The sequence below is a fragment of the Corapipo altera genome, unplaced genomic scaffold, assembly GCF_003945725.1.
Source record: "Corapipo altera isolate COAL_440 unplaced genomic scaffold, ASM394572v1 110, whole genome shotgun sequence".
Classification (NCBI taxonomy): domain Eukaryota; kingdom Metazoa; phylum Chordata; class Aves; order Passeriformes; family Pipridae; genus Corapipo; species Corapipo altera.
Window position 1 is genome coordinate 1,478,756 of NW_020884960.1, and position 20,726 is coordinate 1,499,481.

A 20,726-nucleotide genomic window follows, 5' to 3' on the forward strand; every position below is an offset into this window, starting at 1 on the left:
TTATGTGAGGCAGTGGAGTGTCCCCACCACCCCAGAGTGGTGTGTACACACAAGGACAGCTGCTGACACTGGCATTGGGGTTGGTGTGTGGGGTGAAAGACCAGGACCCTTTGCTTGTGAGACAGGCTTCTGAAAGCTCTCAAGTTGCCCCATTAACTGATGCCCTTTGTTACTGCCTTGTGTCTGGCAGGGCTGAGCAGGGCCCTTGTGCTGTGGCTGTGGGAGCTGCCTGCAGTTATTTCTGAGACTGCTCATCAGTCTGTACTGTGACCTCTGTCAGTGTTTCTCAGGGCAGCTTATCACATCCTCAGGTACCAGAGCAACAAGGCCGTGCTGAGCCACCCAACTCCACCTGGGCTAGCTGCTGTCCATGAGCCTGGCTTGCTGCTGGCCTGCAGGCCTGAGCAGCGCCTTTGGACCTGGCACTCCTGACTGATCTCTTTTCCTTCAAGCTGTGCCCGAGCACTGGGGAGATGGAGCACTTCCTGAGGTGCTTCAGCAGAGCAGACCCGCTTGTCTGAAAATCAGTGATTTCATGGCATGGCTGTGCAATTCTTGTCTCTTCTTTATCTCCCTGCCTTCCTGCTTGGCCTTTGGGGCTGCATGTGAAGTGCTGTGCCTGTTTGGGATCTGTATTTTCAAAGAATCCTTCTTGTAATCAAAACTATGGCGGGGGAGGAGAGAAGGGCCACATGATGTTGAGGAGGTGAACAAGGAAGGAAGCGTCACCAGAAGTCTGCTGACGTATGGAGGTTGGACACTTCTTGCTGCTTGCTGTGAGACCTTGTCCTTGGCACCTCCCCGGACCCTGAGCCTGCTGTGCTGTGCCAGGTGCTGCTTCTGTGTCTGGGAAGGGGACCCTCAGGCTGCAGGGAGCTGGAAGATGAGTCAGCCAGGTATATTGTACTAGAGCACTTCTCTGGTTTGTAATAAGCAGAGGGGCCCCCCGCCTGAAGTATGGGGCTCCTGTTCCCCTTGAATGTCTTTGATGAACCACCAGAAGAGTTCATCTTCCAGTCTGCCTGGTAGGAAAAGCAGCTGATCACTAAATCCAAGAATCATAGAATGGAATGGTTTGGAAGGGACCAACAGTTGCTGTGCTTCAGCAAGTCAGGGGCTCTCACTTCTGACCTGGGACTTGAGTATCCAAGAGACCTGCTGAGAAGCAAATATGTTCCCTTTGCTGGATTTTTATGCCTTCACTGAGATGTGGCATGTATGTGCAGGGTGCCGAGTGGCTTGGTTGTGTAAATGAATGTTTGCCATGTGTGTGGGCTGAAAATCAGAATTGAAATGTATCGTGTGCAGTCTCCTCTGGAGATATTCAAAACCTGCCTGGACACGATCCTGTACAGCCTGCTTGAGGTAAACCTGCTTTAACAGGGGGCTTGGGTGAGATGATCTCAAGAGGTCACTTCAAATTCCAGCAATTCTGGGACTGTGTGGTGGCACACATCAACTTACAAGTTTACAATGCCCAAGGCTGCTTCAAGCTTTTGCTCTTTGCTGCAGCAGCTTTGGAGGGACTTTGGTGCAGAATTCCTATTTAGAAATGGAAAAGAAAGAGTGCAGGTTTTCCAAATGAGTTATCACCAGTGTTTCTGACGTGTAAGTGGACATACCCACAAGGACCTGTGGGTGCCTCTTTCCTTCATGAGGTGGTTTGTGAGCATTGCTTGTTCCTTGAATCCCATCTCCTTTTGCACTTGGAGAAAGCCACATGCCCCTTTTGTTTATCCTTCTGAAGAGCATCACTAAGGACCTGGTGGTGGGGTGTTGATTTTTGTTTTAACTGCAGTCATTGTTTCCTGGCTGCAGTGTATTTCTACAGATAAAATCTGAGCTTTTTCCCCTTTGAAGAAGGCAGCCACCTGCCTCACACAGGCAGCTGAACATGGAACTGTACTGCAGGGATGTGCTCTAATAAAGTAAAAAAATCTGCTGCTGCACTGCATAAGGAGTGTTCTTGGGCAAATGCCATTAGTTTCTGCAGATACTGAGGCCTCTGCTTTGTCTGGGTTTGTGGCCCTGTTAACTGTTGGTGACAAGCCTATGGATGTGACCTGGGGCAACAGACAGGGCTGTGCTCATGCCTGCCCTGGGGCAGGTCTGGGGCTGAGTTGGCCTCGGGAGAGCTTCTCAGCTGCAGCTAAGGCAGGTACAGAGGGGTTAGGGGGCCTGGGGACATCTGAGCTGTCAGAGAAGAGAGAGGAGGACAGGGCTTGAAGATAATACAGAGCCTGGAAAACAGGACTGCGTTCAGAGCTGCTGACTCCCACCTTCCTCACCATGCTGCAGATGAGATTTCCTGTCAGGAAATGAAAGTTGCTCTTTGGATAAAAGCTATGAATAAAACTTTCTTTCTGAAGTGCCTTGTTGTGTCCGTGACTGAGGAGCTGTTGGAGCATCTGTTCCTGTTGAGACATAGAATTCTTGAAGGGATATTGGTGGAAGTCTTTAATGGGACAATGCCAGATATTGGGCTCAGAGATTGAACTTCATATGTCTGAAGTCATCTGTGGGCCTGGTCCTTGGTGGTGGTTTTGAGGATATCTTGGGAGCACATACAGGTGTTAAGGAGAGGGAAGGGCTGAGGCAAGTCTGGATGTGTCCCCATGGGAAAGATGGGGTAGCCTGACTGTGCTATATGCATTACTGGTTTTGGAGGCTGTTCCCCAGGTTGTTGTGAACCATAGAATCATAGTAGTTTGGAAAAGGCCTTTAAGATCATTAAGCCCAATTGTAAACATAGCACTGCCGAAGTCACCACTCAACCATGTCCCTAAAGGGCACACTCACACATCTTTTAAATCCCTCCAGGGATAGTGACTCCACCACTGCCCTGGGCAGCTGTGCCAGGGCCGGACAACCCTTTTGGTAGAGAAATTTTCCCTGATGTCCAACCAAAACTTCCCCTGGTGCAGCTTGAGGCCATTTCTTGTTACCAGGTAGAAGAGCCCACCTGGCTCCACCCTTCTGTCAGGGAGTTGTACAAAGCAAGAAGGTCCTCCCTGAGCCTCCTTTTCTCCAGGCTGGGCCCCTCCAGCTCCCTCAGATGCTTCTCACCAAACTTGTGCTCCAGACCCTTCCCCAGCTCCATTCCCTTCTCTGGACATGCTCCAGTCCTTCAGTCTCATGAGGGTCACTTCCTTGTCATGAGGGTCCCAGCACTGAACCAAAGCTCCATCCCTCTACATTGTTCCTCCCAAAGTGCTCGTCCTGTTGGGACCCTGAGAACTGGTCCTGTTTGACTGATCCTCACCTATGTGTGTGTGTTATGTTAAAGGGAGGACACCTTTTTGTTGGGTATTTTGGTGATCAATGAACTTACATTAGCCCAGCCCATTTTGGGGATGCAAAGAGCCAACGGGAATTTGAGATGTGAGAGCCCCCCAGCAGTCTCCTCAAAGACGAGTGGGACATCAGCTGAGAGCAACTTGGATGGTGCAGATGCATCTTATCACTTGCTCTTGGAATACATAACCTGTGGGCACAGTCCTTTTCTGCTTGTTAACATGTGCTATGCTTTCAGCTCTCTGGCTGTGGAGACTGTTGGTTTTGTGGGCCAGTCTAATTACAGCTCATTCCCACAAGATATGTTTTAATGTTATTCAATCTTAGGTGGTGTTGGTGCTCTCTGTGATGAAGCTCCTTTGTGCAGCTGGAATAATCCTTGTCTATCTCTCACTGTTTTGCAGTGCAAATCTGTGCAGTGCCTCAGGCTGGCTCTTTTTAAGATTTCAACAAGAATGGGTGTTGTTTTTAAGAAAGAGGTTACAGAAAAAGGCAAAATCTGATCTTTTACTTGTCCTTGTAAAAATTCAGTGAGCCTCAGCACAGCATCAGCCTCTGAAAACAAACATTTGATTTTTAAAAGTTCTATTTGTCGCTGTGCTCTATTCCCTTTTCACCTCTGTGAAGGAGGGCAGGAGCCTGACGCCATCACAGGCTTTGTCTTGCCTTAAATGGAGAAGTGTCTTTCTCTGAAACCTTGTCCTCATTCTCCTGCTGAGCCTGAAACATGGAACCCCAGGTATTGCACAGGCATTGCACAGGTAAAAATTTCTCCCATCCCAAGTGTCTTGGCAGCCACCTTCCAGCCCCACTCCCATGGCAGCTCTTATCCTTCAGTCCTGCCCCTAGCCTGCCATTTCTTGGGAAGGGGTGAACATGGCCCTTAAGCCATGGGGCAGACCTGAGACTTCTCCTAGCATGGGTCTCCTGGTGTTTCCTTCTGGCAGCCCCTTTCCAGCTCTGCTCTGCCTGCAGCTCCAGGCTGTTCTCAACCCTAGCTCTCTCTTTTTGGGGAAGCTCTAGGGAAGGCTGCTGAGCCATTTTCCAGACCAAAGGTTTCTCTCAGCCCCAGCCTCTGTAGAGGCCCCCACTTTGCCTTGGCAGCCCATAGCCATCCACGTTCCAGTTTTATTTCGAGACTTCCTCTGTCCGTCAGTGTCACCCTGACCCTAATTTTGTAGCTGAACCTTTTGACAGTCGAAGTGCAGCTCTAGGCTTTGTCTCTCTCTCCACCCTAACCCTGGCTCTAGCTCTCATATTCCACAGAACAATCGGAAAGGCCCCGCAGCCATTGCCTGGATGAAAACTGACCCAGCCCAGCTGTCCTACCAGCCCCTGTTTGGATGTTGAAGTCCCAGCTCAGCTGTAAGTTCTGTCTTTCACTCAACCCTTTTATTTTTTGTGAAGAACTAGAGGGAAGACCCCTAAACCATGGCGCACACCAAAGCTTTCGCTCAGCCCAGGACTCTGAGCTATTCTCACTTACCTTTGGCAGCCCTTTTCCAGTTTTGCTCCAGCAGATGGGTCAGGCACTCTGCTTCTCGTTTGCCTGTGGGCTGTAAAGAAGGGATGTAAGGAAGGGCCCCCAGCCATTTCTTGGCTAAAGGTGTCTCCCACATGGGTCTCTTGGCAGCCCTTCTCCCCAGGTGCGGTGTAACCTTTCCTTTCAGTCCAGACCCTGGTCTTGGGAGCTCTTTTCCAGCTGAGCTCTAGGAGAAGCCTCTGAGCCATTTCCCAGCCTAGCCCCTTTACCTTTTGGCAGTCTCTTTCCAGCCCCATATGAGCTCTATGCTTTTTCTGACCCTGACCCTGGTTTTCCAGCTGAGCCTTACCCAAGTCCCCCAGCCTTTTTCCTGATGAAGGCTTTCTCCCAGGTGAGGCCTTGTGCAGCCCTTGCTTTGCTTGGGTGAGCCCTGCCTTGCCATGCTGCCTCTGCACCTCTGGGTTTTCTTTTTCTTAGCCATAGCCATGATTTTCCTGAGAAGCCATAGAGGAGTCTCCTACCAGTTACCTGGACCAGTGTTTTCCCCCAGCCCAGCACTCTTGGAAGCTGCCAGGTACTTTTCATCCCCTTTGCAGCCCCACTTGAGAACGTACACAGGATCACTCTTGAGGAGAAAAGACAACGCAGAAAGACTCATGTCTTGCCGATACCACCTAAGGAGTCCTTCTGCTGTGCCTTTTGCAACCAGACTTGTCTATCTCACACTGGCCTTTTTAGCCACCAGCGCGCTTGTAGCAAGTGTGAGTAGAGCCCTTCCCAAATCTTCGTTCGCGAAGCCCAGCCACGATGATGTAGCCCCGCTCCAGCTGCTGCTCTGGATTTTATTTGTCTCAGCACTATCCCAACCCTAATCTCACGGCCAAGGTCATTCTTGAGGAATGTGTCTGCAAGCCCAGGTCTTTTAGCAGCCCCCACTTTCTTCTTGTGAGCCCTTTCTGGCCCCTCTCAAGCTATGGGTTTTGGCTTTCCTTCACCCTAGTCTTAATTTCACATCTGAAGCTCAGCCACGAGGCTTCTCCCAAGCCAGGTGTTGTGGCAGTTCCCACTGTGCTCTGGCAGTGCAGTTCCAGCCCCACTCCCTTGGCTGTCCTGTGCCTCTGGAGGGCCCATTCCCCAGGCTTACCCGTGACGCAGAACAGAGTTGTGGTTAGCTGGGGTTCCTTAAAATGTTCTGTGCAAATTTCTGTTGTTTTTTTTTAAGTCAGAAACCTGCTGTTTCAAAGTCAAACAGTCAGACAGGGACTGTGCAATATGAACTTGTTTCCCTTTTCCCCTTCCTTCTTGTTTGCTCTCTGGGAATACCAAGCCGATGAAGGATATGGATGCTAGCTCACACAGGCTGCTCCTTTCCCAGTTTTGCATCCAGGCTTTAGATTTGGAGTCTGGTGTTGCTGCTAGCATGCAACCTTGGTGGGCATTAGTTTTCTTGTGGAACAGCTGTCCACAGAAGTTGAGTTAGTAGTGCTTGTGCAACCTTCACTGAAGCATTTTCAGGTTTTTGAGTGTTTCCTTTAAATATCTTCTTGAGTTGTGAGGTGGTATGGTTGAAATGCAGCCAAGGCCATGAGCACCTCAGGCTCCAGGAGAGGGGGAGAGATGCTGCTCTGAGAGGTGGGCAGCAGATGCTCCTGCTACTGCCCAGGTGTGGAAGCACTACTGCCCTGGAGCTGCCGTAAAGGACTTCTTTATGGGCAGAATCAGTTTTTCAGCCTGTAAAACAGTTTTGGGGCTCTTGTGTGGCTCTTAAAGGTAACTTGCACAGATTTGAAGGAAAAGGAGCCAACAGCAAGTTGCTAAGTGCCTGTGATGAGGGGTATGAGCTCCGATCCAGGCTGCCCCTTGGAGTGTGGGCAGCAGTGCCATGTGCCCCTTGCACTGGGGCTGGTCTGCACCCACTCCCTGCTGCTCTGTGAGGAGGGGTGGGAGATGTCAGGACTGGGCCTCTGGTGAAAAGTCTGCAGCTTTTATATTTTCCTAGTGTAAAACTGCAGCCTCTGAATCTGGAAAATTGTTTCAAAAAAGCAAGTCTGAGGTTTAAACCCTCTTAGAAACCTTTTCCTTTTTTGGGATAAGAAGCATCTTGAAAGAGGGTAACAAACTGTGAGCCCTTCCTCCCACTGGGCTGGGTTTCTAGCACCCTGCCTCCCCTGACCCAACAGTGCTCCCAAAAAGCTGAAAATAGTTGGTACTTCCCATCCCTGGGGCAATTATTTGATCCTCTGCAGCTGATCTAAGCTATTCTCAGAGCTAACAGCTGGCCCGGGCAGGCTCCTGGGTTGGGGGCTGTGCACCCCCAGAACCCAGGCTGGGTTCTGTAGCTCTCTCCGGTGAGCGGGGTTGTGGTCCTGTTAGGAGCCCTCAGTGCAGAGCTGCCCATAGGGGGGTCCACTCCTGCAGCCCATGTCCCCTCCTGTGCAGAATCACCTGTGCTGCAGTTCCCAACTGAACTGCATCTGTGAGCGAACTGCACACAGCTCGCTGTCATTGTCACACAAGGTGATGAGATGAGTATTAGAAATTATTTATTCTTCTGCAGTAGTTTTAAATACTGACAGTTTTGGATGCAGTGTTAGTGTCTCTCTGGGAGCTTTGTGCAGCTGGAGTGGATTCATCAGGATTTCCTTCTAGAAGCTCTTAGCCTGCAGGTGAGGAGGTGTGTGTTGCAGCAAGCATCTGCCCAGTCAGACTGAAGCAGCAAAACAATGAATGCTGCTTGCTGTGATTACAGACCACTAGCTATGCCCTGTGTTAATTTAATTAATGTTAGAGAATATTGTTTGAAACGTTTTTGTCTTAAAGTTTCAAAACCTGGCCAAAAATATACATATCTCATTAAATCAGGGGCTTTGAGAGTGCTGTGGGATATGTCTGAGGTTATCTGAGATCTGTTTGGTGAGCTAAGGGGGACCTTGAAGAGCTGCTGTTTTCACCCCTTGCACAAACTGCAGGCACACTAGCAGTGTAACTACTTTTGCAAACCATATACTAAAAGTTCTTTGGTGTCCTGTGGCAGGTTGTCTTAGAGATTACCTGTTTCTAGCACTGTGGGCCTCACGTGCCACTGCAGGTGTGGCAGACACTGCAGGTGGGTGCCTGTGGGGACACGAGGGTGTGCTCGGAGGGTGCTGCACACATGCCTGTCACCCAGCCTACCATGGCCCGAGGGCTTCTTATGTCTGGTGGTAACAGTGATATTTCAGATGTGTTCAGCTCTTCAGGTGAATGTGGGCTTGAGAAAAAAAGTCTGCTGGTCAGCCTGATGCTGGGTAGTCAGACTCCCAGAGGGGCTGTGAAATGTTTCCCGGGCTGCCCCTTGCTCTGGGCAGGCAACGTGGCCAGGGATGCACTTCCAGAGGCTTGGTAGAAAGTCAGGGATACTTCCTCACTTGAGAGACAGCTCAGCACAAGGGAGAAAAAAGGCTGGAAGCTCTTCTTGATGAGACTGGGGACCTCCTCTGGGCAGTGTACTCTAAAATGAGGTATGGTGGATCCCAGCATCCCCCATTCCCCCATCCTGGACAAACATCTGAGATCTGGAGAGGAGCTTTTCCTTAGGGACTGGCACAGACTCCTCTGAACCTTCCCCAGCCTCCTGAATTTGCCCCATTTGCTCAGTCATACCAGCCCTTGGAAGCATTGGGTGTGCTGTTGAACTGCTGATCACTACAAGCAGAGTTCTGTCTTGGATTTTCCTGGGGGTTGAGTGCAGAAAGGAGAGTGCCATGTTATCTCCAGCTTCAGTCCTCTCTGACCTCAGGCCGGCCTTCCCTGAAGTGCAGCCCCTGGCATGCAGAGCAGCAGTGGAGCCAGGGTCCAGCATGTGAGGCATTCCTCCTGCTTTTGCACCCTGGGGCTGCCTCTCTGATCTTTTTAGCCCCCTATATAGGATATAAATATAGGTATAATCTAAAATAATAGGAAGACAGAAGCAAGGTAGGTGCAGAAAAACAGGCTTCCCATTCCAGCACTGGCCCTCACGGGAGCTTGGGGCAGAGCTGCGAGAGGAGGGTCTCTGAAGCACAGAGGAGCAGGGACATGCTGTGTGACATATGAACAGCCCTAACAGGAGCTTTGGTGTTAAGTAGTGCCATAGCTTGGCTTTTGGAAGATGTCTGGGCAGAGGGAATGTACACTCAGGCTGGAATGTCAGCTGGGCAGCGAATTTCAAGGGAACATGGTGGTTTAGAACAATGAAGGAAGGTGCAAGGAGAACTGCAGCCCATGTGGACTTGCCTGTCAGGGTATTGTCTGAGCACCTACTGCTTCATTTCCATGCTTCAGAGCTTTTTATGAGCCAGGAAGGATATGTTGCTTGTGTAGCTGTAAAATCCTTGCCTGGCATGTGTGAGACTCTGTTTGGGAGACTCACCATTTTGTTTGCAGAAGTGCACTCAGCTGTGGGGCACTGAAAGGATCTGTGGGGCAGCCAGGACAGTGATAGGAAGGTGCTGCAGGCAGCAGGGCAGAGTGGGACCCTGAGCTGGTGGGGCTACCTCTCTTGAGCAAGCAAGTCCTACAAGCCATGAGTCCTGCCAAGATCCTGCGGTTGGGATATGCTGTTGTGCTTGGAGTTGAATCTAGCTACCCGGTATTTGGGTGCTGGATGCTTGGTACCTGCTCCTGCCATGTGCAGAAGGGTATACCAGCTGCTCCAGAACATCTCCTAGCTCAGCTTCATGTGAGTGCTCACATTCTCCTGGGTGGGCCAGGTGCCAGAGTCTGATGGTGGTGTAGCACTGCACGTACAAGTGGAGTCCTTGGTGCTCTGTTTATGATGCCCAGCACATGCATCAGTCATGGGTTGTACTTGAGGGTGAGCGCACAAGTGTGCATTTTGTTTGCTCAGAGCTAGATTTTCAGCAGATGGTGTTGAGCAAGCAAGAAATTGGATGCTTTGGGGTAGAGACATGTTGTATGGTCGAAAGTCTGGAAAGGCGCTTCGGCTTTTGTGCCAGCATCCACCTCTCCTTCTGACACGCAACAGGACGTAGGCAAAGGCAGTCTGTCTTTCCATCAGGTATGATCTTGAAAAGCATCCTCAGTGGGGGCCCATCTGTGATGTCTTTGTCCTGGGCAGTCCCTGGGGCTGCTCATGGCTGTTCTGAAAGGCAGTGCTAACTCCCGAGTGCTGTGGCCTCAAAATGTTGTGTTCCTGTGTCCCTGCTCACATGGATGAGTTAATGTGGTACATGGGTGCTGGGTGGCACACACCATCCAAGGCTCTGCGCTCCTGAGGCTCCAGCTCAGATGCCACTGTGGCTAAGCCAGGCCAAGAGGACTAGCTCACACATGCCTTTGAGTATATCCCTGTTACCACTTTAGGACTTTATTACTTTTCCTTCATTTGTTGACCTCCTCCCACAGACTAGGCAAGTGTGTTTCTGCAATGCCTGTTCAAAGTTCTCCTTGAACCCTGGAGATCTTTCTCTTTACAGGCTGATTAGTCAGAGCCACTGTGACTTTTCCTTGCCCTTGCTCTCAGCTCATTTTCAGCACCTCTTTTTCTCCTCCACCTGAAGATCATATTGAGAAGATCTTCTCCCATTTCTGAGGGAAAATGGAGGTGAACCACTCTGCAGGACGTGTCCTGACGAAGCTGCATGTACAAATGAGATCAAGGGTCACTCCTCGCAGTGAGCTGTGGTTGCTGTCACAGATGCTCGAGGACGGATGTTGGGGCTGTGTGGCTGGAGCACTGTGTGTGTCCGCAGGATACTGGGAGCACATGACCCACATGTTAGCAAACCTCAGCCTCTGAACTGGGAAAATCAGAAGAGCCACTCTTGTGGGAATGATGGTAGAAGGAGAACACATGATCACTGCTTGGTCTTGGGTTGGTGTTTGCTCAGTTGTGGAATTTCTGATAATGTTTTTGGCTTCTGCACAGATGCTGCAACTCCTGGAGGAGCCCAGGCTGGAGTGACAGGAAATACTGGCATGATGTGGACTCGATCTGGTATAGGGATGGCTTCTGCTTTCAGAACAATAAAAATAAATGCCTCAGACTGTGTAACCCTAAACGTCGTTGCTAGCAGCAGATGCTGTGCAGAGGCCGTGCCATAGCAAGTTGGGCTGCTCATGGAGAGGGACAAAACAGTGTTCAACACTGCTTGCTCGTCTCTTGAAATGCAACAATCCAGTTGCCAGTGCATGGTCAGCCTGCCAGCATGTGCCATGCTCGTGACATATGTGCAGTGCCTGGCACCAGGGGCTTGCCGAGGAGGCTGTACCACCACCTCATGAAGGAGGACTTGCCCTTGGCTGCTGACAGCGCTGGTACCTGCCTGGTGCAGGGATGTTGCAGGCTGGCAGCGCAGGGGTGGGACGTGTGTCAATTAAAAAGCATAAAAAGGCATAAAAATTTGAGCACGGAGAATGAAAACTCCCCACTTGTAACAGTGGCAATAAAGCTGAATCTAGCAGCCTGGAGCGCTTGTGTGATGTGCTAGTGAGAACATGTTGATCTCCATATGAAAACCATAAGCTTATTTAGAAAATTGCGCTGTCTCATTTGAGATTAGAGTTTCTCTTATAATCTGCAAATACTTAATTAGCATGGAAATGGCTAGTTAAGTGGGGTTCTCAGTGCACATAAAGCCACATTCCAGTGTGGTGGTACACCCTAGCAGGTGGTGTGCTTCTCTCTTCAGGATGCTGGACAAGTTCCTGGCTCTCAGACCAGGCAGAATGATCTGGATGCAGCAGGCAAGAGCAGACCACAGCACTGGGCAGACATGAATGTGTCCCTTTCCTCCTGTCCAGCTTGTCCCCTAAGAGATGGTGGAAAGAGCTGTTTGCTCCACAGGATTGTGAACAGTACAATGTGTTAAATGCCCCAGGTTCCCTGGTGTCTGGAGTCACAGCTGGTCACAGTGACTCTGGCCCCTGCCAGCACAGAGCTTAATGGAGCCTTCCACAGGCCAGAATGGCATGTCATCCCGGGAGCTGGAGCAGGGCGCTGTGAGGCCCAGGGGTACTGCCATCCTCTCCTGGCACCCTGTCTGCAGCCAGCTCTGAGTGTGGAGACCAGGGGCTCTCTCCTGACACTTGCGGGGACTTTGTAGGGCCTCTCCTTGGACTTGAATGGCTTTGCATGTGGTTGGAGTGGGTATCTCAGTTAGAATCATTGAATCACTAAGGTTGGAAGAGACCTTTAAAATCAACTGTCCACCCAGCACTACCACTGTAAGCACTAAACCACATCACCCAGCACCAGATCCAGACGCCTCTTAAACACCTCCAGGAATGGTGACTCCACCACCTCCCTGGGCAACCTGTTCCAGTGCCTGACCATCTGTACAGTGAAAAATCTTTTTCTAATATCTAATCTGAATCTCCCCTGTCTCAGCCTATGGCCATTCCCTCTGGTCCTCTCACTGCTGGCACCGTAGGAGAGACTGGCCCCCACCTCATACAACCTCTTGTCAGGGAGTTGCAGAGACCAGTGAGGTCCCCCTGAGCTTGCTCTTCTCAAGACTAAATAAACCCAGCTCCGTCCGCCATTCCTCATAAGACATGTTCTCTAGACCCTTCATGAGCCTTCTTGCCCTGTGCTGGACACACTCCAGCACCTCAACATCCTTTTTAAAGTGAGGAGTCCACAACCGAACACAGTACTCGAGGTGCAGCCTCACCAGTGCCAAGTACAGGGGGATGATCACTTCCCTGGTCCTGCTGGCTGTGCTGTTATTGATACAGGCCAAGATGCCACTGACCTTCTTGGCCACCTAGGCGTACTGCTGGCTCATATTGAGCTGGCTGTCAACCAGCATCCCCAAGTCCCTTTCTACCCAACAGTTCTCAAGCACTCCTCCCCCAGCCTGTAGCACTGTGTGGGGTTGCTGTGACCTGGCACTTGCCTTACTGAACCTCATGCAGCTGTCCTTAGCCCACTGATGGAGTGTGTCCAGGTCACTCTGTAGAGCCTTCCTACCCTCGAGCAGATCAAGCAGATCTTGAGGTTAAACTGTCTTCTCTGAATCTAACTGGATCTTCTCTGGATCCCAGCCTTGTTTTATCAAGACATGCACATGCTGGCTTCAATGCTATGGAAAGACACAGTTGTAGGGTGAGTGTGATACTATTGTGTGCCTGTAGTGAGAGGGTGGAGCATGCAGGAGACCTGTCTGCTGCCTTGGAACTGCTGCTGAGCATGGGACTGCCCTGCCAAGGGGCTGGCCTGGCCCTGTCCTGGCTTGCTGTGCCAAGCAGCTGAGCTCTGACAGCGATGGGACATGACTGCCTATAATGCCTGGGTAGAACATGGTATGTTCAAGGTGATGTACATGGGAGCAGACAGAAGAAGAAAGATGTATAGATGTTTCCTCCTGGCTCTTTGAGAGAGAGGAAGGTCTGTCGGGTCTGTTTCTGTCTGTCTGATGCTGACTGTGACCTGAGCCAAGCACTTTCGGGGCACAGTCTGTCCTGGGCTGTGGCCAGTGGTGAGGACTGCTTGACACTTCACTTCCAAGGGCCAGAGTGGCTCTTTTTGTGGCTGTGAGCAGCCCTTGCTGCTGAGAGGAGGAGGCACATAGCCTGGTAGCTGCCTCCTGCTGGTGTCAGAGCAGGCACTGTGCAGGGCACCCTCTGGGTTCACTCATGTCTCCCACAGCTCATTCCTGGGTGTGAATCTGAGTAGAAACAAAGGTGTGTGCTGAGAAGTGACCATTCTGCTTCTGTCATGAAAAAACCTCCTCCTGTGCTCTGTTCTCCCATGTCCTTTCTTGAACCCGTGCCCTTGTCCCCTCTGGTCCGGATGCTCATTCAGAGCATGCCAGAGGGCTGGCCAAGAGCTCCTTCTCCCTTGCTTGTGCCAGTGCTGCCAGCCGTGCTTGGCTCGCACGGTGCCTGGGCTTCTGCCCTGCCTCTTGTAAACTCCTAAAGCCAGGGGTGGTCTGCAGCCTGCTGCACTCAGGGAATTGCCAAAGGCCTTCCCTGATACTGACTTTAACCTGGGAAAAGTTGTTCATGAGTCGTGTTGCACTCCCAGGGGAAAACAGATACTAGGAATGGGCGGGTAGGTTACCCTGCCCCAGCCTGGTCCACAGGTGCCCTGGGAAGGAGAATGGCAGGCTGCAGGCAGAGGGCTGCTTTGGCAGTGGGGTCCCGGCTCTCCTTCCTGGGCCACAGAGCCCAGGAACATCCCTGCCCCACACAGCCAATGCTGGGAGCACTGGACCTGCAGCATCACCCAGCTGCCTGCTCGCTGTCCCGGTGCAGAACCTGTGCTTGGCCTCCTGCTGCTGGTGACAAGGCTCATGAAGCAAGGCTAAAGCTCGGTCCCTTGAGCAGCTGGCTCGCAGTGCTGACTGCCCTTCCCTGCCTGCAGCCATTATCCTGCTGGCCCAGTGTCCCCTGCTTGAGATCCTGCCCTAGCTGGAGCACTGGGGCCCTGGGAACGGGTGAGGTGGTGCCGGAACAGCAGCTGATGGGAGCAGAAGCCAGGACTGCAGGACAGCCACCAGGGCTGATGGCAGCAGGGCCCTGCAGCTCTTGCTGGGCTCTGGAGGTTACAGAGTTGGGCCACTTGCTCACTGCAGCACCAAGTGTCTTGGTATCCTTCAGCCCTCTTTGGGCAGTTGCAACTGCCTGTGCTAACACTGTACAGGAGGGACCTGGGCCACTGAATGCGTGTGATCCACAATATATGATTTTTTATTTGACTTTTTTGTTTAAAAATAAAAGTCCTGAAACCCCAGAGCTGAGTTATAGGCCTCTTGTAGGCCACACAATGAGAGACTTCCAGCCTGGGCTAGCCCCATGCTGAGGAACTTGTAGCAAGGTATTTATCTTGACTTTAGCTTGCTAGAAGTTTTGCTGCCATACAGACAACGTATGAGCCTTTCTCCTTCCCTGGTGTTTCATGGGTCTCGATGAAACCTCTGGTGTGCTCCATGTGGAACCCTCACTGCTGGGATGGGATCAGAGGGCCACAGGTGCCCTCTCTGGGCTCACTTTGGCCTTGCCCCGGGCATTGGAGGTGGACAGAGCTGCACTGGTGAGATGCAGCAGTTTGTGGAGGGGTGTGGTTGGATGTACCAATGTCCTGCTCTACTGCCTTGGGAGAATCCTGTGCTGCTGGATCCCATCCTGGTGCTATCCCCACAGCTGTGTCAGCTGGAGACACGCACAGGCATAATGCCAGGTGCCAGGGCTCAGCCTGCAGCCTGGAAGTTGACTGGATGGTGTGAGCTCTGTTCTGGGGCTGGCCTGCAGAAACCCTCAGTGTCTGCCAAGGGGTGATCCAGGCACTTAGTTAAAAGTGTCAAGGAGCGAATCTTTGGGGCAAAGAAGTAGTGGGGAGAGCTCTCTGAGCACAGAAGGGACACCATGCCTTTACAGGGCTCTAAGGGACCTCACAGCTTTTTGATTATGGAAAGAACAGAAGAAAATTGATTGAGCTCTGAAACAGGCTCCCCAAGGAAGTGGTCATGGCACCAAGTTTGTCTGACTTCAAGAAACATTTGGACAACACTCTCAGGCACATGGTGTTGTTCTCAGGGTGTCCTGCACAGGGCCAGGAATTGGACTCGATGATTCTGATGGGTCCCTTCCAACTCAGCATATTCTATAATTCTAAAATCTGTGAGTGAAGGGCTGGGAAGCAGAGCCAGGGCAAGAGCAACTCCTGTCCTGGGAGGTGGGAGGGACTGGGTGGGCCCTGGCAGGCCCTACTGGGTACCAGCTGGGGCTGGTGGGGTAAGACCAGTGCACTTGAGTGCTGCTGGCACCTTGGAGCCTCCTGCAGCACGGAAGCCACCGGGAAAGACAAACCAAACCCAGGTCTCCAACACTTCTGGCTGCAGGCACACCCTTGGGATGGGACTGCTCTCTGCTGGAGCCCAGCAGGATTGTTCTGAGCTGCTGTGGCCACTGGGTCTGAAATCTCTGCCTCCTTTCTGGAGGGCACCTCTGCTGCAGCTGCATGTCTTCCAGCTCTGTGTCCTCTGGGCCCTCCTGGGGCACATTTGGAGCAGTACAGCATGACAGGCTTAGTCATGAGAAAGAAGTCCTGTTCATCCTGTCCACAGATACCATGAAACTCCTCCCTGCTCAGGTGGTGGCACTGGGTGCTTTGCCTTGCTCCCACCAAGCCTGACTTAGAAATGGGCCATGCTGGCCTTGCCCATACCATGTAGCCAGGATCAGAGTTGCCTCTTCTCCTTGGTGTGGTGGGCATGTGCCATGGACCAGCATCCGCATGCAGAATCAGTCCCCTCACACTGGCCTAAGCACTGCCCAGCTGTAGGGCCTGTTGGGTTTTGGTAAGGTTTGGGCCTAGCAGGGTGCTCCTGCTGGGGAGAGGAGACATGATGGGGGGTCTCTGGGGCCGGCCTGTGGGCTGGAGGTGGTGGGAGCTGTGCCCTCGTGCCCAGTGAGTCTGACAGCTCATGGCTTGTAGAGTGGGGTTTGCATGGTACAGGAGGGAAAGGAGAGGCAGGTGTTTGTGAGATTTGTGTCTAAAACACTTGTCAAATACTTCAGAGCTCCTTGGCACCCGTTGCTGAGGGTCGGCTGCCCAGAAAGCATCTACTGCTGACAGCTCTGTTGTGTGTGCTGTGGCTGAGGCTGCTGTGGGACGGGCATGGGACTGTGACCTCAGCCTTCCCCCTTGACTGCCACAGCATGTTCATCCTGGGGAGCTGTAGTGCCATCCATCCAGAATTGGTGCTGTTTCCAATGCTGGCCCTGCGTGTGATGGGGCTGCTCCTGGCCTCCCTACTGCCACGGCACCGTCAGGAGGAAGACAGAGAGCCCAGCTTTCTTGTGACTCTGGCAGTGTCCAACCTATGCCCAGTCCCCAGAGGACTCAGGCCTGGGCAGATGAGTGTCTGCTCACCAGCCAGTCTGGTCCTCAGTGTGCATGACAGCCCGTGGAGGGTGTGCTGGATGCTGTGTCTCTGCGTTTGGGCAGGGCTGCTCCAACCATGCCTGTAGGAAGCTGTAGCCATCGTGGAGAGATGAGCTAAAACGTGCTGCTGGCCAAGCGGGACCACAGCCACCAGTTGCAGGAGCCCTTAGGGAACAGTCTTTTTGTCGCAGAGAGCTGTCGGTGTGCTGCATTGCCACAGACCCCTCACTGGTCCCCTCCTCCATAGGGGGACAGTGTGGGGACCTGGTCATACAAGCCTCTGGCACTAAGGTGCTGCTGAGAGTTGGGCTTGAAACTGCATCCCCTCTGACCAGGCCTGTTATGGGGGAGTTGTTTGGGAATCACCCCTGCCTGCAGCCCATCTGCTCCTGTGGGCTGTGATGTGGGTGCTCACACAGTGTCCTCCAGTGCTGCAGGGACACAGGCCTGAGGACACAGCCAGCCCCAGTGCTGCTCTAGAGCTGCTGCAGCTCGTGGGGAGATGCTGTCTGCCAGCATTTCCCTTGCCCTCCTTGCTTGCCCCATCCTTATCCCCATAGCAGTGCTTCCCTGGTCGTGGTCACAGGGCTTGCAGCCTGCCTCAAGCTCCTGCATCCTCTTTGTGTCTCCTTCTGCTGTTATTGCTGCTTGGCAGAGTGCTTTATTTACTGTGTCCCCCTGCTGCTGCAGAGTTTTTGGCATCCAATAAGTCTCTCAGTGGGGCCTGGGATGTATCTGAGGCTCTGGGGAGTTGGAATGTGTTCTCTGCTAGCCCTGGGTGCTCCACTTCTTGCTGAGACTGTGACTGCCAGGTTGGTCTTGCCCAGTGGGTGTCAGGTAGCACCGAGCTGTGGAGAGATCTGTGGTTGGGCTCCATCTGATCTGTGGCTCAGCAGAGCAGATGTCCCCAGAGCTATCCCTGAGAGTGTTTCACTCTGGCAGCTTTGTTGCCCTGGGCAGCATTGGGGTTGGCTCGGCCTCCTGGAGGGGTGAGTGGAAGGATGGAGTGCCTCAGGTTCACCAGTCTCGTCATTGTGAATTTTTTTTTGTGTTGTGTCTTGCAGAAATAACATTCATCCCAGATTTGATGATAATGAAAATACAGAAAAAAGAAAAGCAGGTTTGTGACCCTCTCTCCTTCTCCCAACTTAGCTGGCAAGGCTGAGGACCATGTCCTGTGTGCTGTGTGGGAATTGTTGCAGTGGATGGGTGGTGGGAAGGAGGCCAGGGTGGGGGAAGGTTCTTGCATTTCCAGACAAGGTTGCAACACAGCACCTTAAGATTTCATCTGAGCTGCAACCCAGAGCGGGCCATTGATCAAGGTGGGTTTTGTCTTCAATAGTGGAAGTGTTCTTGATTTGGTGCTGTCCCCAGTGAAGGAGCAGCCCTTCTTTTGCCTCAAAGCCCATAGTATTGGTTCTTGGTGGTATATTACAAAGCCACACATTTGCTGTGATTACAGTTACTAACATGATACCAAAGGAGTAACACCAGCTGGGAGGTTGGGAAAGATCATGCCTGGGACCTGTGTGAGCTTGGCCAGGGAATCTTCTTCCTTTACTCAGAAAAAATTCCATCCCACCAAGCTGCCATTTCTGAATTGCCGCATCAGATCTTAACAACTTGCTGCTCCCAGAGGAGATTTATGAGCCAGTAGTCTCTGTATTAACCATGTGCAGGGGAAGAGCCTGATCGTTGGCGCTCTGCTGAGGGGAAAGGACCTGTTACATGTGTGGAACCTCGCTCTGCCTGCAGGGCTGAAATATTGCTGGAGGTATAAAACAAACTGGTCTGCCCAGAGCTAATTTGTGTCTGTGCTGCTTTTAATGGGAAACCATTAAATTGAACACAGAGCTAAGGGATAAATCTGCTTGAGAGCGTGAGCCGGTACCATTTCTAACCAGCTCTGAAAGCAGCGTGTGCTGCTCAGGGCACTCCAGATCACACCACCATGACAGGGTGATGGGAGGAGGAAGGGTTTGGAAGAGGTGAGTGTGCTGTTCTGGGTTTGCAGCAAAGCAACTGCTGTGGATATTAGAAGGTGTGTGCGGACAGACCACCAGTACTGTGGGAAGTAGTGAGTTTATCGGTGTGTCCTAAAGATGCTGTGAAAAAGCAGAGCCAGCTTCAAGGTGAGGAGGAGAAGGGGAGTGTGGCAGGTCTTGCATACCAGCACGGCTGGATCACTCCTGATGGGGCAGGGCAAGGCCTGGAGGAGAGTGAGGTGCTTTAGGGGATGGGTCTGTGATCTCCCTGCTCTGGTAGTGAAGCCCAGGTAAGAAGTCCACACCACTCATTGGGCTAATAATAGCAGGTTTGACTGCTGTGGAAATGTGATTGCTGAGATGATGTGGGTTTTAAGCACAGCAGAAACAACTTCCACCAGCATTTGGAGATTCTAGAGGGCTCAACTGCTGAATTGTTTTGTGTAACTGCCCCTGAGGGTAAAATCTGTGAGGGAGATAAAGACATGCCAGTGTGAGCAGAGAGGGGTAGAAGTCCAGCTGCTCATCTCTTGAGCTCTTGAAGACAGCAGCAGTGTAGGACAATCCTTGCAGCATGTCTCAGGGTGGGCTGCAGTGTTCCCAAGTTCAGTGTTTGGAAGAAAGCCCGGCCAAGCAGGGCTCCTGAGGGCACTACGGGTTTCTGGTTGCAGTGGTGAAGGGCTCCCTATCATGCTCAGCAGAGTGACATTGAGGGCAGAACTAGCAAGAAGTGCCATTCCACATCACTCTGGACACCTGAGCCCAGGAGCTCCCACACCTTGTAAACAGACTTCTCATGGCACCAAGGAGGCTGTTGCCTTCCATTCAGCAGTCTCCGGAGAAAATGAGATGCATCAAGGGTCAAGCTCTCAAGGGTCATGCGTTTCCATGTGTGTCTCCCTGCCAGCCTCTCACCTGCGGAAGCTCCATGTTGGTTGTCATGTAGATGTAGGTTCAAGCCCATGGGTGAAAAGGCTGGCAAAATGCTGGCACCCATCATATTGCTGAGGGATGGCAGGAGAGCTGCCAGCTGCCTTTGGGAACAAGTAATGCATGTCCTCTCTTGCTTTACCAAGCCCTTGGCTGCCCTAGGCCAATACCTTGTCATGCCATGTCCACTGCCAGTGGATTGGGAAACCTGGGCTGGAGAGCTGGGCTGTCTGGGAAGGAGCCCCTCTCTGTGCCCCCTTGGTGCCCCCCGCAGCAGTGCCACTCTGCCTGTACAGAGTTCCTGGGCACTGCCAGCTGGTGCACCGTCTGAGGGGCTGTTGCTAGCACAGGCGGGATCTGTGTTTGCGTGACTCTTCTTCCTTAGTAGGCATGAAAATCTGGTGGATTTGTCACCAAGCTGTGACTAACTTGTGAAACCTGTCACTTGCCTCATGACTTAGGAGTTTTCATGGCAGGGTGCCTTGTCTGCTGGCAGAGGTGGGACAGGGGTGCCTAGTTACCCCCAAGAGCAATGACAAGCGATGGATTCCTCAGAGGGCTCAGCAAAACCATAATTCCCTGGGCTACCTCTCCTGTCTGTGTCCTGGTTGTCCCTGGGCACTGAAAGGTCTTGTATTCCTTATTTCTGTCAAGCTCTGACTTGCTGAATAACCTGAGAAATATGGAAATAAAATAAATGCAGTTATCCCACAGTGCCTGTAAATCTCCTTATTCTACAGTCATGGAAATGCTCCCATCCTGCATGGACTGTGAGAGCTGAACAGCATAGCTTGCCTCTTGGAAATGGAGAGATTGAAAGCCCTGTGACCCCTTAGCTCCTACCTTCTTCTGGAGAGCTCTTCTGGCTCTTCAGCGTGGGCTTGGAGGTGGTGGGAATCCCCTGCGGTCTGCGGCCAGCAGTGTGGGAATGCAGTGGGGAACAGCCCAGGGCGGCAGGCACTGTGTGGCTGCTGGGCAGCCCTTCCAGCAGGGAGGCCTGTGGGAGGATCTATGGGAGCTCTGCTTGCCTTTGCTTCAAGCACTCACTGCATAAAATGAAGGATTTTCCTAAATTTTATGGGTCTGTTTAAGCAAAAGGTGAGCTTTGCTTGCTGCAAATGCTGCTGAGGGTTGTTACTGGAGCTCCTTGGGATAGGAGCAG

General features: G+C 52.1%; 1 protein-coding gene across 15 annotated transcripts in view; it reads left to right on the forward strand.

Annotated features, from left to right (window-relative positions):
* CHD6 (chromodomain helicase DNA binding protein 6) overlaps positions 1-20,726 on the forward strand; it is an 88,437-nt gene that overhangs the window by 14,577 nt on the left and 53,134 nt on the right. For 9 of the 15 annotated variants that reach the window (XR_003531013.1, XM_027663938.1, XM_027663944.1 and 6 more), the window contains exons 2-3: positions 17,714-17,769; positions 18,329-18,423. The exons of 2 other annotated variants lie outside the window; for them this stretch is intronic. Coding sequence is in view for 11 of the 13 variants with exons in the window: in XM_027663938.1 (XP_027519739.1) it covers positions 17,714-17,769; positions 18,329-18,423 (151 nt within the window). In the remaining 2 variants the exon portion in view is untranslated. Of the gene's footprint in view, positions 1-715; positions 897-4,293; positions 4,660-17,713; positions 17,770-18,328; positions 18,424-20,726 lie in introns of those variants that run through there. 4 more of the 15 variants (XM_027663948.1, XM_027663949.1, XM_027663945.1 and 1 more) reach the window with 3 other exon arrangements.